General features: G+C 45.0%; 2 protein-coding genes across 2 annotated transcripts; both read right to left on the bottom strand.

The window, feature by feature from the left end:
* Positions 1–310: 310 nt before the first annotated feature.
* Positions 311–6,397, bottom strand: cnn2 (calponin 2). The gene is made up of 7 exons (XM_080010274.1): positions 6,251–6,397; positions 3,535–3,656; positions 3,314–3,380; positions 2,829–2,966; positions 2,555–2,671; positions 2,165–2,311; positions 311–1,698 (listed from the first exon to the last, which is right to left on the bottom strand). The coding sequence occupies exons 1-7, from the start codon at positions 6,305–6,307 to the stop codon at positions 1,342–1,344; spliced, it is 1,005 nt and encodes a 334-aa protein (XP_079866400.1). The 5' UTR covers positions 6,308–6,397; the 3' UTR covers positions 311–1,341.
* A 2,902-nt stretch (positions 6,398–9,299) lies between these two features.
* Positions 9,300–16,046, bottom strand: crsp7 (cofactor required for Sp1 transcriptional activation, subunit 7). The gene is made up of 3 exons (XM_080011667.1): positions 15,868–16,046; positions 14,816–14,890; positions 9,300–12,935 (listed from the first exon to the last, which is right to left on the bottom strand). Exons 1-3 carry the CDS (start codon positions 15,937–15,939, stop codon positions 11,202–11,204), a joined length of 1,881 nt encoding a protein of 626 aa, XP_079867793.1. The 5' UTR covers positions 15,940–16,046; the 3' UTR covers positions 9,300–11,201.
* Between the last annotated feature and the right edge of the window lie 1,598 nt (positions 16,047–17,644).

Here is a 17,644-nt window from a genome sequence, read left to right on the forward strand (position 1 = left end):
AGATCATTCTATATATATTTTTGTTTTTCCATTGTTTTCTTTTTTTAATATCCTTCAGAAGGCTGTGAAACATTCACCACCCAGGTTATTTAAAAATAATGGTTTATCTCATCTTGGGTGTTATTCCTCTTTTCTTTGTATACATGTTCTATCTATATATCTATTTATGTGCGTTATGATTTGTCAATTCGATTTTACTGAAGAAATATGGCTTCGTTCCTCTTTAATAGGAACTGTATCCAGTATTCGCAAGAATTTGAATGGGCTTCACTAATGCGGTCCATTTATGAAAATAACTGGCCTTAATGTATGAAATTCAATGTACATCTTTATTAAACTTTATTCACAAAACATGTTGCAGCCATTATATAAAAAAAAAAAAAATACAACCAAAATTAAATGGACCCATAGAATGTTTGGTCCAATAGTCAATGTACAAAATAGCCTAAAGTTCAATTACACATATGCATAAATAATTACCTTTTATGATGAAATGTTATACTATGCTTGGTCCTTACAACATGAAACATCATACTCACTGACAAGGAATCCAGTATTTTTTGCTTGAAATGTTTAAAACTTCACTCAAGAACATTTTAAGATACACCCCACCTCCCCCCCTTCCCAAATGTCTTTAATCCAAAGAAAACAAGCCGGCTCCAGTTCTACTGGTTATACAAACAGAGAAAAACATTTCCCAGATAAAAAGCAGAAATACCAGACACAAAGCAAATTGAGTGACAGTAAAGACAGAATATAATGGTAAAAATCATTGGGTTTGTTACTTACAAACCAGACTTTTTGTTCCCTCATAAAGCAAAAAAAAAAAAAGAAAAAAAAGTATGTGTAAGCAGCTTTAGCAAATTCACATTTTAAGCATGAAATACACATTGTTTACGCATAGGATATAATGAATAGGGAGAAATACAGCCATAAAGCCAAGGAGGTTTTGGTCTTTATATATATTAAAAAAAAAAAAAAAAGTGTAACTTGATGTCATTACCAAAACCCTTTCACAATCCATTTATGTAAAACCTAAGGGTACTCCTTAAATATAACCAAATGTCACAATGAGAGAGAGAGAGAAAGAGAGAGAGAGCAAGAGAGAGAAAAGGAAAAAATAAACTACTAAGCCAGAGTATTGGCATTAGTGGTTCCACTATGAATTGGAAAAAACTGTAGAAAAATAAATCACTAAAAAGTAGTTTATTGGAACATTATTTTTGTTTGTTTTTATAGAAAAAGAAACATTTATCCTTATGGATATAAAACAATACCCCCCCCCCCCCCAGTTTACACCTTCTCCCACAAACCGCTTCTTTCCTTTTCCCCAACATCATTCTAATAATTTGTCCCGTCGCCTCGGTACACCTGCTGCTCCTCCTGGTAGCCCTCATCGTTGTAGTCATGGATGTACTGGCGGGCGTTACTCGCCCCGTTCTGCCCCTCTTGTTCTTCTTCCCCCTCCTCCTCCTCTACCCCCCCCTCCTCCTCCTCTTCCCCCTCCCCTACTCTCTCGCCGCCCTTGGGGCAGTACTTGGCATCATAGATCTGCCGTCCCAGCCCGAAATTCTGGCCACTCTGGCTGGCTCCCTGGTTGGACCCCATCTGCAGGGACATGGTGGTGTTGTCGCACTTGTCGGTGCAGAGCTTCTGGTCATAGATGGCGCGCCGGGTCCCCGGGGCCGTCATTCCAGCCTGCGGGAGGGAGAATGTTTATTTATGGTGAAAAGGCGTTTAAGATTTGCGAGATCATGGCCAAATTCAATGTTAACCCTGGGTTTTTGGAGAATTCTCAGCAATATTACTCTTCCTTTGCATTTGCCAAAGTGATTGAATGTCAAGTTTTCCCCCTTATTGGAACCTAGAGCGTGGCAGCAGACTAGATTGAGAGAAGAGCGAAAAAAAATAATAATAATAAAAAATAAAATTGTATCTGGACCAAGACCAGAACCAAAACCAGACAAGGAGCTGACTAGTCCTTCAATTACCTCTCTTCAATTACCTCAAGTCCAGGACCTTCCTCGTCTAGAACCAATTCCTCTTAACTTGAGCAATGTCTCAGAAAAACATTTTATTTTTTAACTCTGGATTAATTTAAGTAGGATTGTCTTAGTCCTGATTTAGATTAAACCCCATTATAATTTAAAGAAAAGTCACGTACCTGACTGGCTCCCTTGTTGGTGCCCATTTGCAGGCTGATGGTGGTGTTGTCCATGGGCGGCATGATGTGAGATTTGGGGTCATACAAGTGCCTCCTGGTGCCATACGCATTCATGCCCGCCTGGCTGGCGCACTTGTTGGTTCCCATCTGGAGAGAGAAATGGATACAAGAAATTTCTCAATAAACATTTTGACACATTTCTCGAAGATAAAGCCGCGAAGGATTTCTAAACGGGAAGCTTATTATTACGCCAGTATGTCCAACCTTGTTGCTTGCTGATCTCCCCTGAGATCGGGAAGATCTCCCAATCACTGCCCCCCACCCCACTCACACCAGGCATGAACATAAGCTGAGGTTTAAAAAAAAAAAAAAAAAAAAAAAGCAAAGTACCTGCAGCCCGATAACACACTGTCCAGCCTTCATCTTCTCCTCGTCGAATGCCCGCTCCTGTTTGTTGGCGTACTTTACCCCGATGTCCACCCGGGACTGGCAGCCCTTGGTCTTGGCCTGGGAGACATTACAGTGCAGGAAGTTAGAAAATAAACTATGGCATAATTTCCAAAATTGCAACTCTAGGGCAGCATTATAGAGGAATAATATTATCCCAAATGACTTTATTCTAATCTTCCAGGACTAGTGCAGCAGCAGCAGCAGCATCTCTCACCATGCTGGCGAGGGCGAGCAAGGTGGTCTGGACCTGGGTCAGGTTTCCGTTCTCAAACAGGTCGTTGGCCTCAAAGATATCGTGAGGCTTCAGACCGTATGTCGTGATGGCCTTGATAAAGTTGGTCAGGTTCTCCAGCTGGAAGCAGGAGGAGCAAAAGTCGGAATTACTTGCCGTGGCAGATGTCAAATTTTGAAAAAATAAAATAATCGTAATATTTAGTTACGAGTGAAGTGAAAGATGTCCATTACTAATAGTCATTGTTTACCCCAAATACACTTCACACACACACACACACACACACACACACACACACACACACACACACACACACACACACACACACACACACACACACACACACACACACACACACACACACACACACACACACACACACACTTTTAAATCTAAATCTTACTTATAACTGTCCCCCCCCCTGCTGCGACACCTTAATAAATGTCAAATCTTATTCACCAACTTACTTGATGCCAGTTCATGGCTGACTGATTGATCTTCTTCACAGAGCCTGGCTGAAGTTTATTTATTAGCCTATTAAGAATATAACAAATATGAGAGAAGAGAAACTGTAAGTTATCAATTTATATAAATATTAACTTTTATTAATGTAGCAGTACTTAAAAAAAACAAAATAACAAACAGTCCTCGATACGCTTTAATCTTACAATTTGTGATCCTCACTTACTGGCACAGGGTGACGCCATTCTTCAGACCTTTCTGGAAGTCAGGGCCAATGGGAGAGCCAGCCACATCCTCTATCCAAACCCTCAGCTCCTCTTCCTTTTGAAGGTCGTACTTCTGAGCAATCTAAACAAAAAACAAACAAAAAGGCAGAAAGATTAGATGTGTCCCATTGGGGGAGGGGGTCAGAAAAACCAACATTGTATCATTTCAATGCCAACAGGGGGATTTAGATGACATTTAACTGAATGATTGATAAACTCACTTATGCCAATAACCTGTTCCCCTTCCAAAATAAACCACAGGAAATTTTAAGTTGTTTTTTTTCTTCATTATAAATGGAAAACACGTCACAGAAATGCTTGATTTCACCAGTAAAAGCAGTAGTGTTTATAGTACTGTGGTACTGTGTTTAGGGTAACGGCCGTTTCTCAGAAGGTTTGTTGTGACTGCTCAATTCACATTTCCACGGCCGAATCCAACTTCCACAGTTGGCTCCTGTGCGATATTGTGTCTAAATAGTATTTTGCTGCATGCTGAGTCTTGCTTAAAGGCAACACTGACAAGAACCTCACACGCAGGACTGCAACACAAGGACATCCTGTTAGGTGAAGTACTTTATTCTTTCTGGAGGAATTCAGAAAGTGTCCATTGGGGAAGGTACGGACTAGTTTTTTATTTTTGTGTAAGACCAAGGCTATGCAGGATGCCTGACATTGTTGTGAGGGATTTATTGTTGAGGTATTACTGAGATTTAGTAACTTTACTAGTCGGAAGTATGAGGTGCATTTTAAGCCGGCGATGAATGCAACACATTCAGGAACTGCATCCGTCACAAACAGCAAAGCAAACCAAAAGTAAAAACAAAAACACCAAAAAAATAATAGCAGCCTGTTGAAGTATAGAATTCAAATGGAGGAGGGGAAAAAAACAAGGCACGGCAATCAGGAAAATTTTAGCCTGAGTGCCGGAATTTTAGGTAGTTGGACTATAAAACATAGGCTAACAGTTGGTATTCCTCAGGAATGTACGGTTGTCTTCCAATTATATTTCCCTTATTCAATTACCTCTGCATTAAAAAAACAACATGGGCTCCTTTAATTGCCCACAAAGCATCCGAGAGACGCCGTGTAGAAGGGCAGGCTGAAAGCATGGAATTTACCCTGCAGTGTTTCAATAAAAAGGTTTGAAAGAAGCAGCTAGGATGCAGACGTAAATTGAGGCAGCATTGGCCTTGACAAAGCTCCATGTGGCCCTGGCCTTAACCCCCATCCAAAGCGTTTCCCTGTGTGTTCCGCGTCCGTCTGCAGCCTCTGAGTTCAGAGGAAGGAAGAAGCCAAAATCCTTAAATGCTTCACATTGCACAATCTACGTCAGCGGGGGCAGGAAATGCCACACTACTCAAGTCTCCTACACTCGTCCCTGGGGGTCAACATTCACAAAAGAAAAGAAACAAACACATTTTCGTTCCAACAGACCTGTGGAATTGTAGTGAGGGGATGATGGCCCCGCCCATACATGAGCAGAAGTCAAGGAATGCATTTTTGAAACTAGATCAGCTGATGGTTGGCTACTGGTCGAATGCCAAAGCTAAATTCCATAGATCCCAAACGGCAGCAAGTTTGGAGTTGCACTCGTACTTTTATCTACTCATTGCATCAAGTGCAAAGTGGGGAGAAAATTGAGACCCCTGTTATCTCCTAACAAATTAGGATTTCAGGGCTAAAATAGGCCACCTGAAGAGTGCCATACATTTTGACATCACGTCACAGCATGAACGGAACTTCCATATTTGTGGGAACCCCTGCATGGAAAGGTAAAAGTTAAGACGGTTCAGTCTCACGACAGCACCTTTCTCGCACCAGCAGTTACTTCAGAAAACGCATCTGCAGCGTCACAGTGGTATTTTAAGTGGATCCGGATGCGCAGACGTCTTGCGCTTGCAGCTCTAAATAAACAAGGTGTCCTCAACCTAAGAGCTGTACATAAGACATTTTGAGACTAAATATGCTCACGACGCATTTCATTTTTACTTGTTTTTCATGTTCCTTGTATTTTAACCATTGCATTGCATCGCCCTTGAGGTGAACAGGGGAGACGCACGGGGAGACTGCGGGGCGGGAGCCAGGGGAGGACAACGATAAAAGGATGGAGGCGTCCACTCCGGGGCCAGCTAATGGGAAAATGACATTACCCACTAATGGGGATCACACCGCCGGGAATCCAGCTCCACGGGGAACACAACACCCTGGAAAACAGGGGTATAACTTTCTGTTTTGCCACAACGACAAAGTTCTCGTCCAAAAAGGGACAACGCCCATGGCCTTTCTTTATTAGTGCCTCTCCCTCATCGTTACGTTTGGGCCTGGAATGCGATTCACGCCACAGGCCGAAGAGACTTATCTACGTAAATAACTATTCCACGCGTTGCGTCACAATCATTTCGAACTTTTCAACGGGGGGGGAAAAATACAAGTCGTTATTGAACTTCCGTGGTTATTAATCCGTAATTACCGTCCTCGTCCGTCTTTTATGTACAAACCCGGAACCAGCGACGAATCGCATAAACCTGCGCGTGTTTACACGCAAACCTGCGTATTTACGCACCAACCAACAAAGCAAACTTTTTTTATTTTTTTATTTTTTTTTTATTTTTTTTGGGGGGGGGGGGGACGCCACACAAATGTTGAATAAAGCTTTCGCAGCGGACACGCACATACCTTATTCTTGACCTCCGCAGAAAGGCCGTAGGCAGGACCCCTGGTGAAACCCGCCATGGTGCGACGCGCGGTTTGGAGCGAGCGAGAAAAGTTGTCGTTCGGCGTTAAAACGAACACGCGCACTTCAGCTCAACCCGTTTCAGTTTCCCTTCCGATGAGAGCTGGCAGCGGACTGGCTGCTTCCCCCTTTTTCACCGCTCGCCGCCAGCCAATCGGGGCGCGCCGGCCAACCCCCCCCCAGCCCCGCCTCCGCCTTCCCTTTCTTGGCTTGTTGGGTGACAGCAAAAACTCCTTATATGGAGTGAAACTCCCCAAAATTCCTGAATGGCCGGCCGGGCCCCCGCGTGCCAGACGCGCCGCGGCCCGGCCCGCGGAGCCGGGTGGGACCCCGCTTGAGTCACCGTCGGGGGGGGGGGGGGGGGGGGGGTGTGGGAGAGGATCCCCCCCCAAAGAATGTGCGCGGCGCGGCGCTACTGCACGGGGTGACGTTACGCACGAGCCGCGGGGATGACTACGCTCCGCCACCGTCGCCTCGCGGAGCCCGGGTTAGAACGGCGATACCGGCCAAAGGAGCTGGATTTAAAGGGCAGCCGTCGTTCAAACCGGAGCCAGAGCTGGCCGCGGTGGCGTTCTGTGATATTGTGACGCTTTCCACAATCTGTACCGGGAATGAAGGCAGGACGGTCCGACACCAGGTCGAGATTAAAGGTCTCTGCATTGAAGGCGGAATCGTGAAGGAAAAACAATCTGACATTTTTTTTTTTTTTTTTTTTTAAGAATTCCGACTTTAGATGATTGGGATTAAAGTCAGAATAATGAGTGGGGGGAAAGAAAGTCAGAATTCTGAAATTAATCTATATACTGTATGTATTTTTTGTTTTGTTTTCATGGAGCAATCATTTTGTTCATGTAGGCCTAGTCCGCCTTCATACTGTTGGTCAGTTGGCTACAGATGCGCTTACATTTATAAGGCACTAATACCTCATATATGTATATTTAAAACAGGTGAAAGCCGATCCTGACTAATACATGATTTCAGATGAGTACATAACCTATGGCTATATGCTCGTGCTCTGGGGAGTAAATATGGGATACCAGGGGACTAAAATGACCACAGCTACAGCACCAAGCCATTGCCTCAACTTATTTGAAACCACAGCTGTTTTGCAGATTCTTTCTTATGCAAAACGGGTTTCTATAATAACAGTGAATAGTTCTGTAATGAAGTTGGGTATGATCATTGGCAGAGGGAGGTGATCAGGACCGATACGGCTTCATCAGTGGAAAATAAAAAACCCCACTTCAAGTATCCCACATGGCGTCTTAGATGTCATTGTTTTCATTTCATTGTTTTGATCGGGTTTAGACTGTTAAAGTAATGGTGTTTTGACCGTCCACAGTACCAGACCAGGTTCATGGTCTTTTCCCACCAAGACTACTCCAGTTGGTGACACCCACATACTATGATTCAGAGCCAGACAGACATCATTCCCAATAAAGTCACTGACTCATTACGACACTTGGGTGAAATGGTTGGCACGTCATCCAAACAGGTGTAAGGTATGAGGTGTGCAGTGATGACGCCCACTTCCGCCAAACAAGCAGGGACCTGCAGGGAGTTTAGGGCCTTGCCATCCACCTGGTTGAGATTGATGGGATTTATTGTGAAAATGTGACATATTTCAAAGTTGAAAGCAGAAGTAAACGGACCGCAAACTGGACACGAAACCCAAACACCCATTTCCATCAAGGCCGTCGATGATCCATCGTCAGCGAGACCTGCATTCTTTAGAACAGAACAGTGATTCTCAACCTTTTTCATATTAAAGACTCAGTGTGACACACATTAGGCCACGGGCGCCATTCGATACGATTTGCCTCAACCTCATTACGGCATTGTTCAATCTGAGAACACTTTAATTGTCGGGCACGATTTAGTCCAAACCTCCACGGCTACATTATAGTTCTGGAGATTGGAGCTATGATCAAAAGTCATTGTTGTACATCTGTGCTAATGTCTTGGCAATTAAATAATAGTGAGGTTTAACTATTAAATCATTTCGCCGGGGACCCCCTGGAACCTCTAGGACCCCCGGACCCTAGGTTGAGAACCACTGCTTTACCTAAATAAAGTGCACCCCCGTGTGGACGTCCGGGGTCACTGTAGCCATTGCATGCTACAGGTTAAGAATTGATAAACGACTATACGATTTTGGGAGACCCCGCACATAACGACATATCATGATATATTGAACAGTTTCGTTCATATAGCGAGCAACCGTTTCCCAAACAGCGCCACACGCTGACAGGCTCCACCCAGCAACAACCAGTCCTAATCTCGCGAGACCACACGAGATTTCACGCGCAGGCGTGGCTTCGCGAGTCCCGCCTCTCAAAACAGGAGGTCTCGCGCGACCGTAGCGTAAACAAACATGGCGGGCGACGCAAAACGACTAGCGGTGCTTCTTTTGCACCGTTTCATTTTTGCAGAAAATCCAAAAAGAGAAATGATAATAACAAAACGATAGCAATGGACGAGGCCATGGAGACGGCGTGAACATGGAGGTGGCCGCTGTTGTGTTTACGACTTCTTCCGTTTCAGTCAGCTTGGCTCCCAATTGGCTATCGGTCTTTCCCACGTGACAACGCGCAGCACGCGTCCTCGCCTTCCCCCGGCACTGCAGGATACCCGATCGTAAATATTTAACACGATTTATATTTGCGATCGGTTCCGGACGGACTCCCGAGCGGCTCGAGGAAGTAAAAAAAACAAACAAACAAACAAACAACAAAAAAAAAACAAAAAACACTCGTAACATACCTCACACCACAGGATAATCTGGCAAAAAAAATCGGGATTTAGCTCACGATTGTCGGGAGGAAATCGAGCCAATATCGGCTTTATTATCTTGTAGTGTATTTATGTTGACTGTAATAAGTGTAAACACATTTGCATGGGTGTAAAATATATATTAAAAAAAACAACAACTCTGCCGATAACAGAGGATTTAGATCATTTTATTTTCAAACAATTTAGAGATGTTATTAAACACTGAACAAATAAAGATGCCCAAATCCAAACTCCGTCAAACCAGAGACAAACTGGATTCTCATCGCCCCTCCCTTAGCGCTTTCCTTTATTGCAAGCTTTGTTGTGCGGTGTATCATTGTCTGCAATTTTTACCCATACTGCATCAGTATAAAAATGGTGCATATACCAGTGTTTTGTTGACCATGGAATTTGGAATTCCCACACATAAACCTAGCTCCAAAGACAGGCGTGTTCTATGCGGGAGCAAATCCGGGTTTACCGTTTTACCAAGGCACATTGGTAGGGATGAATGACAGCGTGAGTGGATAACTACACAGCCTGACCTTACAAGTCATAACCATCGCTGCCCAAAAGCAATGACAGATGAGTATAAATAGAAATAAACATTAACTACCAATGTTCTGTCACATGAAATGTATCATGAAGAACACCTAGTAGGTACTGCTTTCTCTCTCTCGCTCGCTCTATGGGCTTTAGGCTGGGTTTATCGAAAACACAGAAGCAAAATAAATTAATGTAAAATTAATGTCCCAAATGTATTTTTTTTATCAATATTCCTAATACTATGTACACAAAATTGGAAGTTGTGGGTGTGACCATCATTCACAGTAACTGATTTTCAAGTCAATAATGACATGACCAACAAATTCAACCTATGTCCATGTTCATCCAGAAATGTTAAAACTTTGCAGAAAAGGCCTGACAAATTCACTAAAGGAAAGAAATATTTAAGGAATGGTATGGAAGTTGGTTTCAGCAGATAAGCCTTTTAATCTTTCCATCAGAAGCAGTTTTGCACCAACACCAGCTTTTCTGACATTGTCCTTTCCTATTTTATGCTCAAGATAGTTATAGGTCGGTGCTTTAATACTTTGATTAGCACCAACTTTTTTGTATTAAATACATGATGCCAGGTAAACTGTTGAAAGCATGGACATAAAGTGAGTGGTAAAAACAGAGCGAGAGAGAGAGAGAGAGAGAGAGAGAGAGAGAATAGAGAGTAAACTATGGAATGTTGGTGACCAAAGTGTTGGCCAAGCAAGAGGAAAGACCACGGGTCTAAATTCTCCCTCTTCCATAGTGCAGAACAGGCAGACAGCAGTGTGATGCAAACAGCAAAATAAACCTCTACTCTTGAACATCTGTTTGGATAAACCTTCCACAAAAGTACTGGTGAAAATAAATACATAACAAATTTATAATTTACTCTTTATATCTCAAATAAAGCTTCTTGTAATTGCTAAACACACCCCAGCGTCCAATGCACTGGCCGTGCTCAGCTTTACCTGTGCTAGATGAGCTCTTTAAACGCCTTTGTGGGCACTGATATAGCAGTGGGAACAAGCAAGCTAAACCCCCACCTTCCCTCGGATAGAACTTCTTTAAAATTCCTTGTTAGTAGCTAGAAGGGACAGAAGAGAGGACATCGCCATCCCTTTGAGCCAGACATGGGGGTAAAATTCATGAACATTATACCCACAAGGAAATTACAAGACCATCGAGAACACCAGCAGTCCTGCCAGCTTGTGTATCATTCTTTCTTTTGCCCGGTGGGATGGAGCTGCCCACTCTGCCAGTCGCCCTTCTAGGTTAGTAGCAGCACTCTGCACCCAGAGCCCCATGATTCCTGTGGCTTTCATTTTGAAATATATAACAGAAACAGCCCTTAATTTCAAAAACGCAACTATTCTCCTGCTTGTTTCTCCTTTTAAATCTTTCTATACCAAAATCTCAATAAACGTTCAACAAGGGAAAGGCATTGAGGGGGTTTTAACAGGTCTGGCATTCCTGGAACTCACAGTGGACAAACAAAATCATGTAGCCCATCTCTGTAGGGAGAGAAATAATAATGATAGAAAAAAAGTGGGCGGGAAAGGAAAGCCACTTTCCCCAAACTCCTCAGTCTAGGCAAATATATGGCAGGATGTTGAGTTTGTTTTCGTCCCCATGAGGGTCCAACGATATGCACTCTGTCCAATCATACCAGGTGCCTTCCGTGTCGTAGCAGCCGTTCACCCCCGGCCAGTGCAGTGTGTGCATCCTGCTGAGATCCTCGTCCGTCACGTCACGGCTCACGCCTGGCAACTCCCCCGGCAAGCTGTCTGTTTGCAGAGCGTGGGTCTTCCTGGCCTCCTTGACACCGTGTTCCTCCCGTTTCAGGTACTCGGACATGAAAGAGTGTGCGCTAGGGGCCTGTACCCCCGAGGAGTTGAGCATGTTGCTTTGGAGGTTCAAGTAGGACTGGATGATTTCATTCCGCGACAGCTCCTTCCAGTTTGTCTGTTGGAAAGGGGTTGGGGCGGGGCCAGGGGCGGGGGCGGGGCCAGGGATAGGAGTAGGGTCCAAGACCGGGATCAGGGACTGCGGCACAGAGCTCTCAGTCCTGTGTCGAGACTCAGTTGAGTCGTGGGCGAGGGCCTCCTCCGTGTGAAAAGGTTCCTTATGTACCATGGGCTTGATCTGGCCCGTCACAGGGTCAAAGGTTATCCTGCGTTCTTTTAACCGCACTGGCTTAGTCGTGTCCTCCACTTTTTGACCGTCGAGGTTTACGGAGTAGTCCCTGGACCGGTACTTTTTCCTCCTCTTTCGCTCAGAGCTGGAGAGCACGGCTCCCTCTAGGTCCTTGGGCACTGCAGAGGCCGCTTCAGAGGGTCTGAGCAGTTTGAGGCCGTGCTGTGAAAGAGGGGGAGAAACCGAAGGGGATTCCAGTGTTTCAGATGTGTCATGTGAGGGACCCTGAGGAGAGACCCCTGAAGTACTGGCCCATGGCATTGAAGAAGACCTAGACGATGAGTGTGGCAGCCGGTCACTGTAGGACGATTGGGGTGGTGAGGTTAAAGGCGGGGCTAAAGGCGAAGGAGAGTCCTGGGGAGACGTGTTTGGGACACTCCCTTTTGGTGCGTACACTGAAGAGCGCTTGGTCGCAGTTTCTTTTGCACTCCTCGGGCTAGTGGGAAGGCCACGGGGGCTTTTGGCTTGATAATAACCTCCTCCACCACCACCACCACCACCACCACCACCACCATCGTCCATTCTGGCCTGCTGCTGCATCACAGCAACCTTGATCAGAGAGGAAGTGCTCGGTAGTTTCGCCACTCCAGGGGAGCTGGGGCGCGGCTTAACAGCATTGACGGGGATCCTGTTGTGTTTATCGTTTTCCAGGTGTTCTGTCCGAGGCCGGTCTGGAGATGGTACGACCTCTTGGTCGGGCAGAGCCTCGGGGCTGCCGGCCAGCCCGTTGGTGGCGGGCGGCGGCGAGAGGGAGTTGTCGTAGCACATCTTTGATATTTTTTCTGGCAAGTGCACTCCACTGTCTCTGTTCTCTGCCCGACGCTTGCGGCTACTCGATTTCTCCGCCTTTGGCGAGTAAGTGTTATGAACGTCATTTCTGACTTTGATTTCAGGGCCCTTGCCGACCACAGAGACGTCAGGGGCTGAGGTGTCTGTTCTGCAGGGGTGAGCGCCACCGTTGGTGGAACCCGGGGCACCTAGGGGTCCACGCGAAGCAGTCTCAGCTGCCACTGGCTCAATCAACTTCTGCCAATTCCGTAAGAGTTTTTTGGCGCGCTTGGCAAGGTCTTCATCCTTGGTTTTTTTCCTCACATCGTTTATCAATTTTCCTAATCGCGTTTCCTGTACAGGCAGAGTAAAAGAAAGAAGCATTAGATTGTTGCATGTCTTCTCCTGAATCCTGGCTACTACAACTGGGTTGGTATGTATGTATGCCTGGCTGCGCTTGTATTATATCTGCCCCGCTATATAACTTCATGGCTGGCATGGCCATCTTGATGGTGGTGGTAGTGGGAGGGGGCATCGGTTACAGGTCCCTTCAAGGTTTGGTTTTCCTTCTGGGCTTTTGAGCATTTTTTCTTGCACATCTGAGGACTTATGGGATTGCTACACTGCATGCTCTTGTGCCACGACGGCAATTAGCAGAATGTTGCAATGATTTGCTGCAGATATCATCAGTAAGCGTTGCCGAACTGAGCACAACTGTCATACACAGATGCACTGGGAGCCCGAATTCTATTTTTACACAAAAATCTTACTTTACACATGTGGCTTCCACACAAGATTCATATATGCATTACTAAAAAGCTATACAGGTACTCCTCACATAACCTACCTGTTTAACAACCATTCGGACTTACGACCAGCCCTCTGACCAGTCTGTATTGTACGCTGCACGGCGTCTCAGCGTCAAGCATCTCATTTCAAGTTCAAGAAATTGTCACATACATATACATGCGGTCATACATATATGCAGTGAATTGTCATGACACTCTGTGATCACGCACAATAAGCTCTAAAAATACTAAAATGTGCATAATCGACACCACAAAGGGGCAGTGCCACAATTGAGGTCCCATCACCCTTTTTGTGTCTGTCTCGTTCCCGCAGTGTGTCAGTATTCACTAGACTGGCATTCACAATCGCTACGCCCCCTACCGTGAAAAAACACCAATGTGCTTAACAACCTGGTCCTAGGAACGGAACTCAGTCGTTAAGTGAGGAGTATCTGTATTGCTAAAAATGCTGTATTTTGTATTTGAAATTACCAGAAATGATTACTTTATATGGTCATGCTTGAGTTTTCAGTCAAACATGAAGCATATACAGTATGTTCTTGTACAGGATGTAACTTTTGATCAAAAAGCATTATTGATGGACTGCATTTTAAATATTCAGACAAAAACTGGCTGCCAGTAAAATTTACAGACAACAGAGACAGATTTCTTAACAAGGGGGAAGATCACAGACTGACGCGGTCGATCCTGAATTAACTTTCACTTTGTTGTAAAACTTGGTTAAACTTTGGTACGTCTTCATTGGACCCTTTATGAAAACTGAAAAGGACCAAGAGCTGTCAAGTTTACAACAGGGGACATTTAAACAAACAAATGACAAATAGCTAAATTAATATTAAAAATCCAAGGTCTACCCAGCCCACCCAACTACAAAATTGTGTTTCCGTTTAAGGCAGCTAGACCAGTGTTTTATCTACCCCTGTGCCATAGCACACACTAGTGTGTCGTGAGAGCTCACCAGGTGTGCCGGGAACCGTTTTCAAATCCCATTTTAAAAAAGCTATCATTAAATAAGCTGCTGTGCTGCAAGATAATAATTGCAAGGCTGTAATAATTCATAATTTCTAGCCAGAATAGCAACTGTAAATTCAGAGCATTAAAAGAGAGTACTATTGGTATACGATAATAATAAGAACTGTGAGACACAATAGAGATATGTGTTTAACAGGATAGACGTGTCCCATTGAATTATTTCATAGTACAGTGTGCCGTTTGAGAAACACTGAGCCAGACCACTGGTACACCAGGCACAGAAGCAGCCTGGGTGTGCTCTATGACTGACGTGCCTGAGCTGCCTGTAAATACGTTCCTGTCAAGCCTGTTGGAAGCCTGTCTGGAATAAATTGTGTTAAAATGACACCGTCTAGATAGGAAGATAGTCACAGGAATACAACAAGAATACTTAAATTGGGACTCTGAACTTACTTCGAGTGCTTCTTTGGTGATGGGATACTTTTCCAGATAGGCAATTACTTCCAGGACAACCACCATATTGCAAATCTGCAGGGAAATAAACCGAAAAAACAAAAGCCGTTCATGTGGCAGAGGTAAACGCATTCTGCATAACACAACCTGGAACCCCCTGCTAAGTATGGTGAGCCAGCTGTGTGACAGTTGTTTTATTAACAGCTGAGCCTGGTACAGCACCCATTTTAAAGTTTACACAGGGAAGCGACTGGTAAATAATCCTAAACTAGCATGGTAATCTTTGTGTGTTTCAAGTAATTACTAAACTAGAATAACACATGGAGGTAGAAACGACGTTGGGAATCAGTTGGCTCGGGTTTGAAATAGAATTCTCCTTTGGTGGATAATAATAATAATAATAATAGACCAAAAAAATTGAAAATCTATAGAAGGTGTCTACTTATTGGTCATGATGGCCACACATGTCCAGCTATAAAACAGTCCCGAAGCTGTCCCGTCGTGCTTAGTTGCAACGTGTGTGATTGAGGGAGTAGCTACGTTTTAAAGTAGCGACAGGTGATGTCAACTCGCGGAACCGTCATGTTTCTCCTCCTTGAGTGACTTTTGTTGCAAATTCTAATAAGGAGGGTGGAAAGATACCGGTGTGGATTGCGAGAGTTAAGCTGATCAACTAAGAAAGACTGCCAACGTTAAAACTGCTGGTTAGCTAGCTTAGCACCGAAGAGACGTTTAGCTGGTGGAGGGGAGCGTCTTGACTATTTCCCGAGACAGGGCTCCATTAGCCGACCTCCATATCTCGCGCTCCGCGGTTTCCGTGGGAGCCCGGTTAAAAGGGGCGAATGCGCAGACATAAAACAACACCGAACGCGACGGAATCTGCCGCTTTCCACCCCAACAGGCCTAGCCGTTCTGGCTAGGCTAACAGCTAGCCCGCCACACACACACACACACACACACACACACACACACCATCCTACGCTGTAGCATTCGCAGCAAACGCCAACCACGATACCAGTAGCAGGCTAACGTTAGCCCGCTAGCTCACTCACATTGCTCTGACTGTCGACGGCCTGCAGCAGCCGGTCCCTCATCTGCTGCGGGGTAGCCGGGACCGCTGTCATTGCCCGTTCGGTACGACCTGAGGCGGCTGGGGGTGGGGGGGTGGGGGGGGGGGGGGATCCTCCTTTAAAAAAAAACAAAAAACAAAAAAAAAACAACACTACACAACCGGGCGGCGCGACGGGACTCCGAGAGGCCGTTAGCGACAACGCGCCGCGCACCGGAGCAACATATTGTTCCGCTAACGCCGGGTCTGTGTCACATGGAGACGGGGCTACGCGCTGCTCGCACCGCTGACGGCCGCCTGCTCGGCGCTCTGCTGAAGTGAAGCCCCTGCCAGCTGCGGGCTGTCCGCGGCCTCCCGCTGCATGCCGGGAAACCGGCGGTGTGACGTCGCCGACGTCACCGCGTGGCGCGTCCACAACGGCTGTGCGCGCACGGGGGGGGGGGGGGGGGGGGTGTCGGTGCGCCGGTGCGCCGTCTCCGTTCGCCGGGGTTTATATTTTGGGATGTCGCGCTCGTATGTTTGCGTGGGCGTTCAATGTTCAGGTCGCACACGCGAGTTCAGTTGGCGGCGGCGGCCGTGCACCCACGGAGGGTGAAGAAAAAGCACGTCAACGCCTTCTCGCCCGCGTGTGTGCGTGTGTGTGTGTGTGCGTGTGTGTGTGTGTGTGTCGTTGTCACACGGATGACAAACAGGCTTTTCTCGAAAGGAAAAAACAAAATTAGACTTTATTTTTATTATTGTTATTATTTTTTTGTTTTTCTGTTTTAATTTGACATGATATTCGTTTAAAGTGCAGTAAAGCCCTTTGGGTGGAAAAGGGGGAGAGGGAAAGAGAGAGAGAGAGAGAGAGAGCGATTTCACTGAATTCTTTTGTGACTGTTGCCGAGTCAAGATAGCAACATTCAAAACTCCTGGGACGGATTTAAAAAAAAACCCAAAACAACAACTATTATTTGACACGTGTGACAGAGATTTTGGCGAATTTTAGCAAAATGCTTTTAATTTTCGTTATTATTGCGTCATTACATCATCTTCCCAACAGGTGGAGACATTGCTCTTACGTTTCAACTAGGACGTCAACAGGGGACAGAGGTATAAGCGCGGTATGTCATGACATGAACTCTTAACGTCAACTCTGACAATGTAATCAGTCATTAAAAGTAAAGCGCAAATAAAAGCATAGTCATATCAACAAGATTGGGTTCAACAAACCTGATTGTGACTGTCATAGCTGATGACTAGGTCAATATATATAGGTTGAATTAATTGTTTGGTTGAGTAACTATTGTGCATAATCTCCTGTATTTCACTGAAAATATGTATGAAAGTATGTATATGTATGTGACGAATAAACCTCTTGAATCTTGAATTAGAGAAGACATAGGGCTATTTACATATTAGATGGGAGTTTAAACTTGAAATCTTTCATGTTTTTGTCTAATTTCTGTGTTGTTGTTTTTGTTATTTTTATTATTATTATCAACAAAAGTAATAACTAATAAAATTTAATTATCACCACATGTGAGTCGAAAGAAAGAATGAAACAATGGTTCACAATTAATTTGATATGCTATAAGTATATGTTCGATGTATATGTGTATGCGAGACAGTTCCTGGTGAAATTCTAAAAGATGCGTTGGCCCTGTGCATGTGTGTACATGCGTGTACATATGTCTGCACATACGTGCATGTGTGCGTACACTTATGCCCTCTTCTTTGGCGTTAACTGGCACCACCTCCTCAAAATGCTCGGATTTGTG

This window comes from Zeus faber (genome assembly GCF_960531495.2).
Source record: "Zeus faber genome assembly, chromosome: 12".
In the NCBI taxonomy this organism is placed as follows: domain Eukaryota; kingdom Metazoa; phylum Chordata; class Actinopteri; order Zeiformes; family Zeidae; genus Zeus; species Zeus faber.

Excerpts from the sequence above, each read along its gene's own strand:
- cnn2 (XM_080010274.1), bottom strand. The coding sequence starts at position 6,307 with ATGGCGGGTTTCACCAGGGGTCCTGCCTACGGCCTTTCTGCGGAGGTC. Across the intron at positions 3,381-3,534 it reads AATGGCGTCACCCTGTGCCA|GCTAATAAATAAACTTCAGC; the intron begins GTAAGTGAGGAT and ends TATTCTTAATAG. Across the intron at positions 1,699-2,164 it reads CCAACAAGGGAGCCAGTCAG|GCTGGAATGACGGCCCCGGG; the intron begins GTACGTGACTTT and ends TCCCTCCCGCAG.
- crsp7 (XM_080011667.1), bottom strand. The coding sequence starts at position 15,939 with ATGACAGCGGTCCCGGCTACCCCGCAGCAGATGAGGGACCGGCTGCTG. Across the intron at positions 14,891-15,867 it reads CCGTCGACAGTCAGAGCAAT|ATTTGCAATATGGTGGTTGT; the intron begins GTGAGTGAGCTA and ends ATTTCCCTGCAG. Across the intron at positions 12,936-14,815 it reads TCACCAAAGAAGCACTCGAA|GAAACGCGATTAGGAAAATT; the intron begins GTAAGTTCAGAG and ends CTGCCTGTACAG.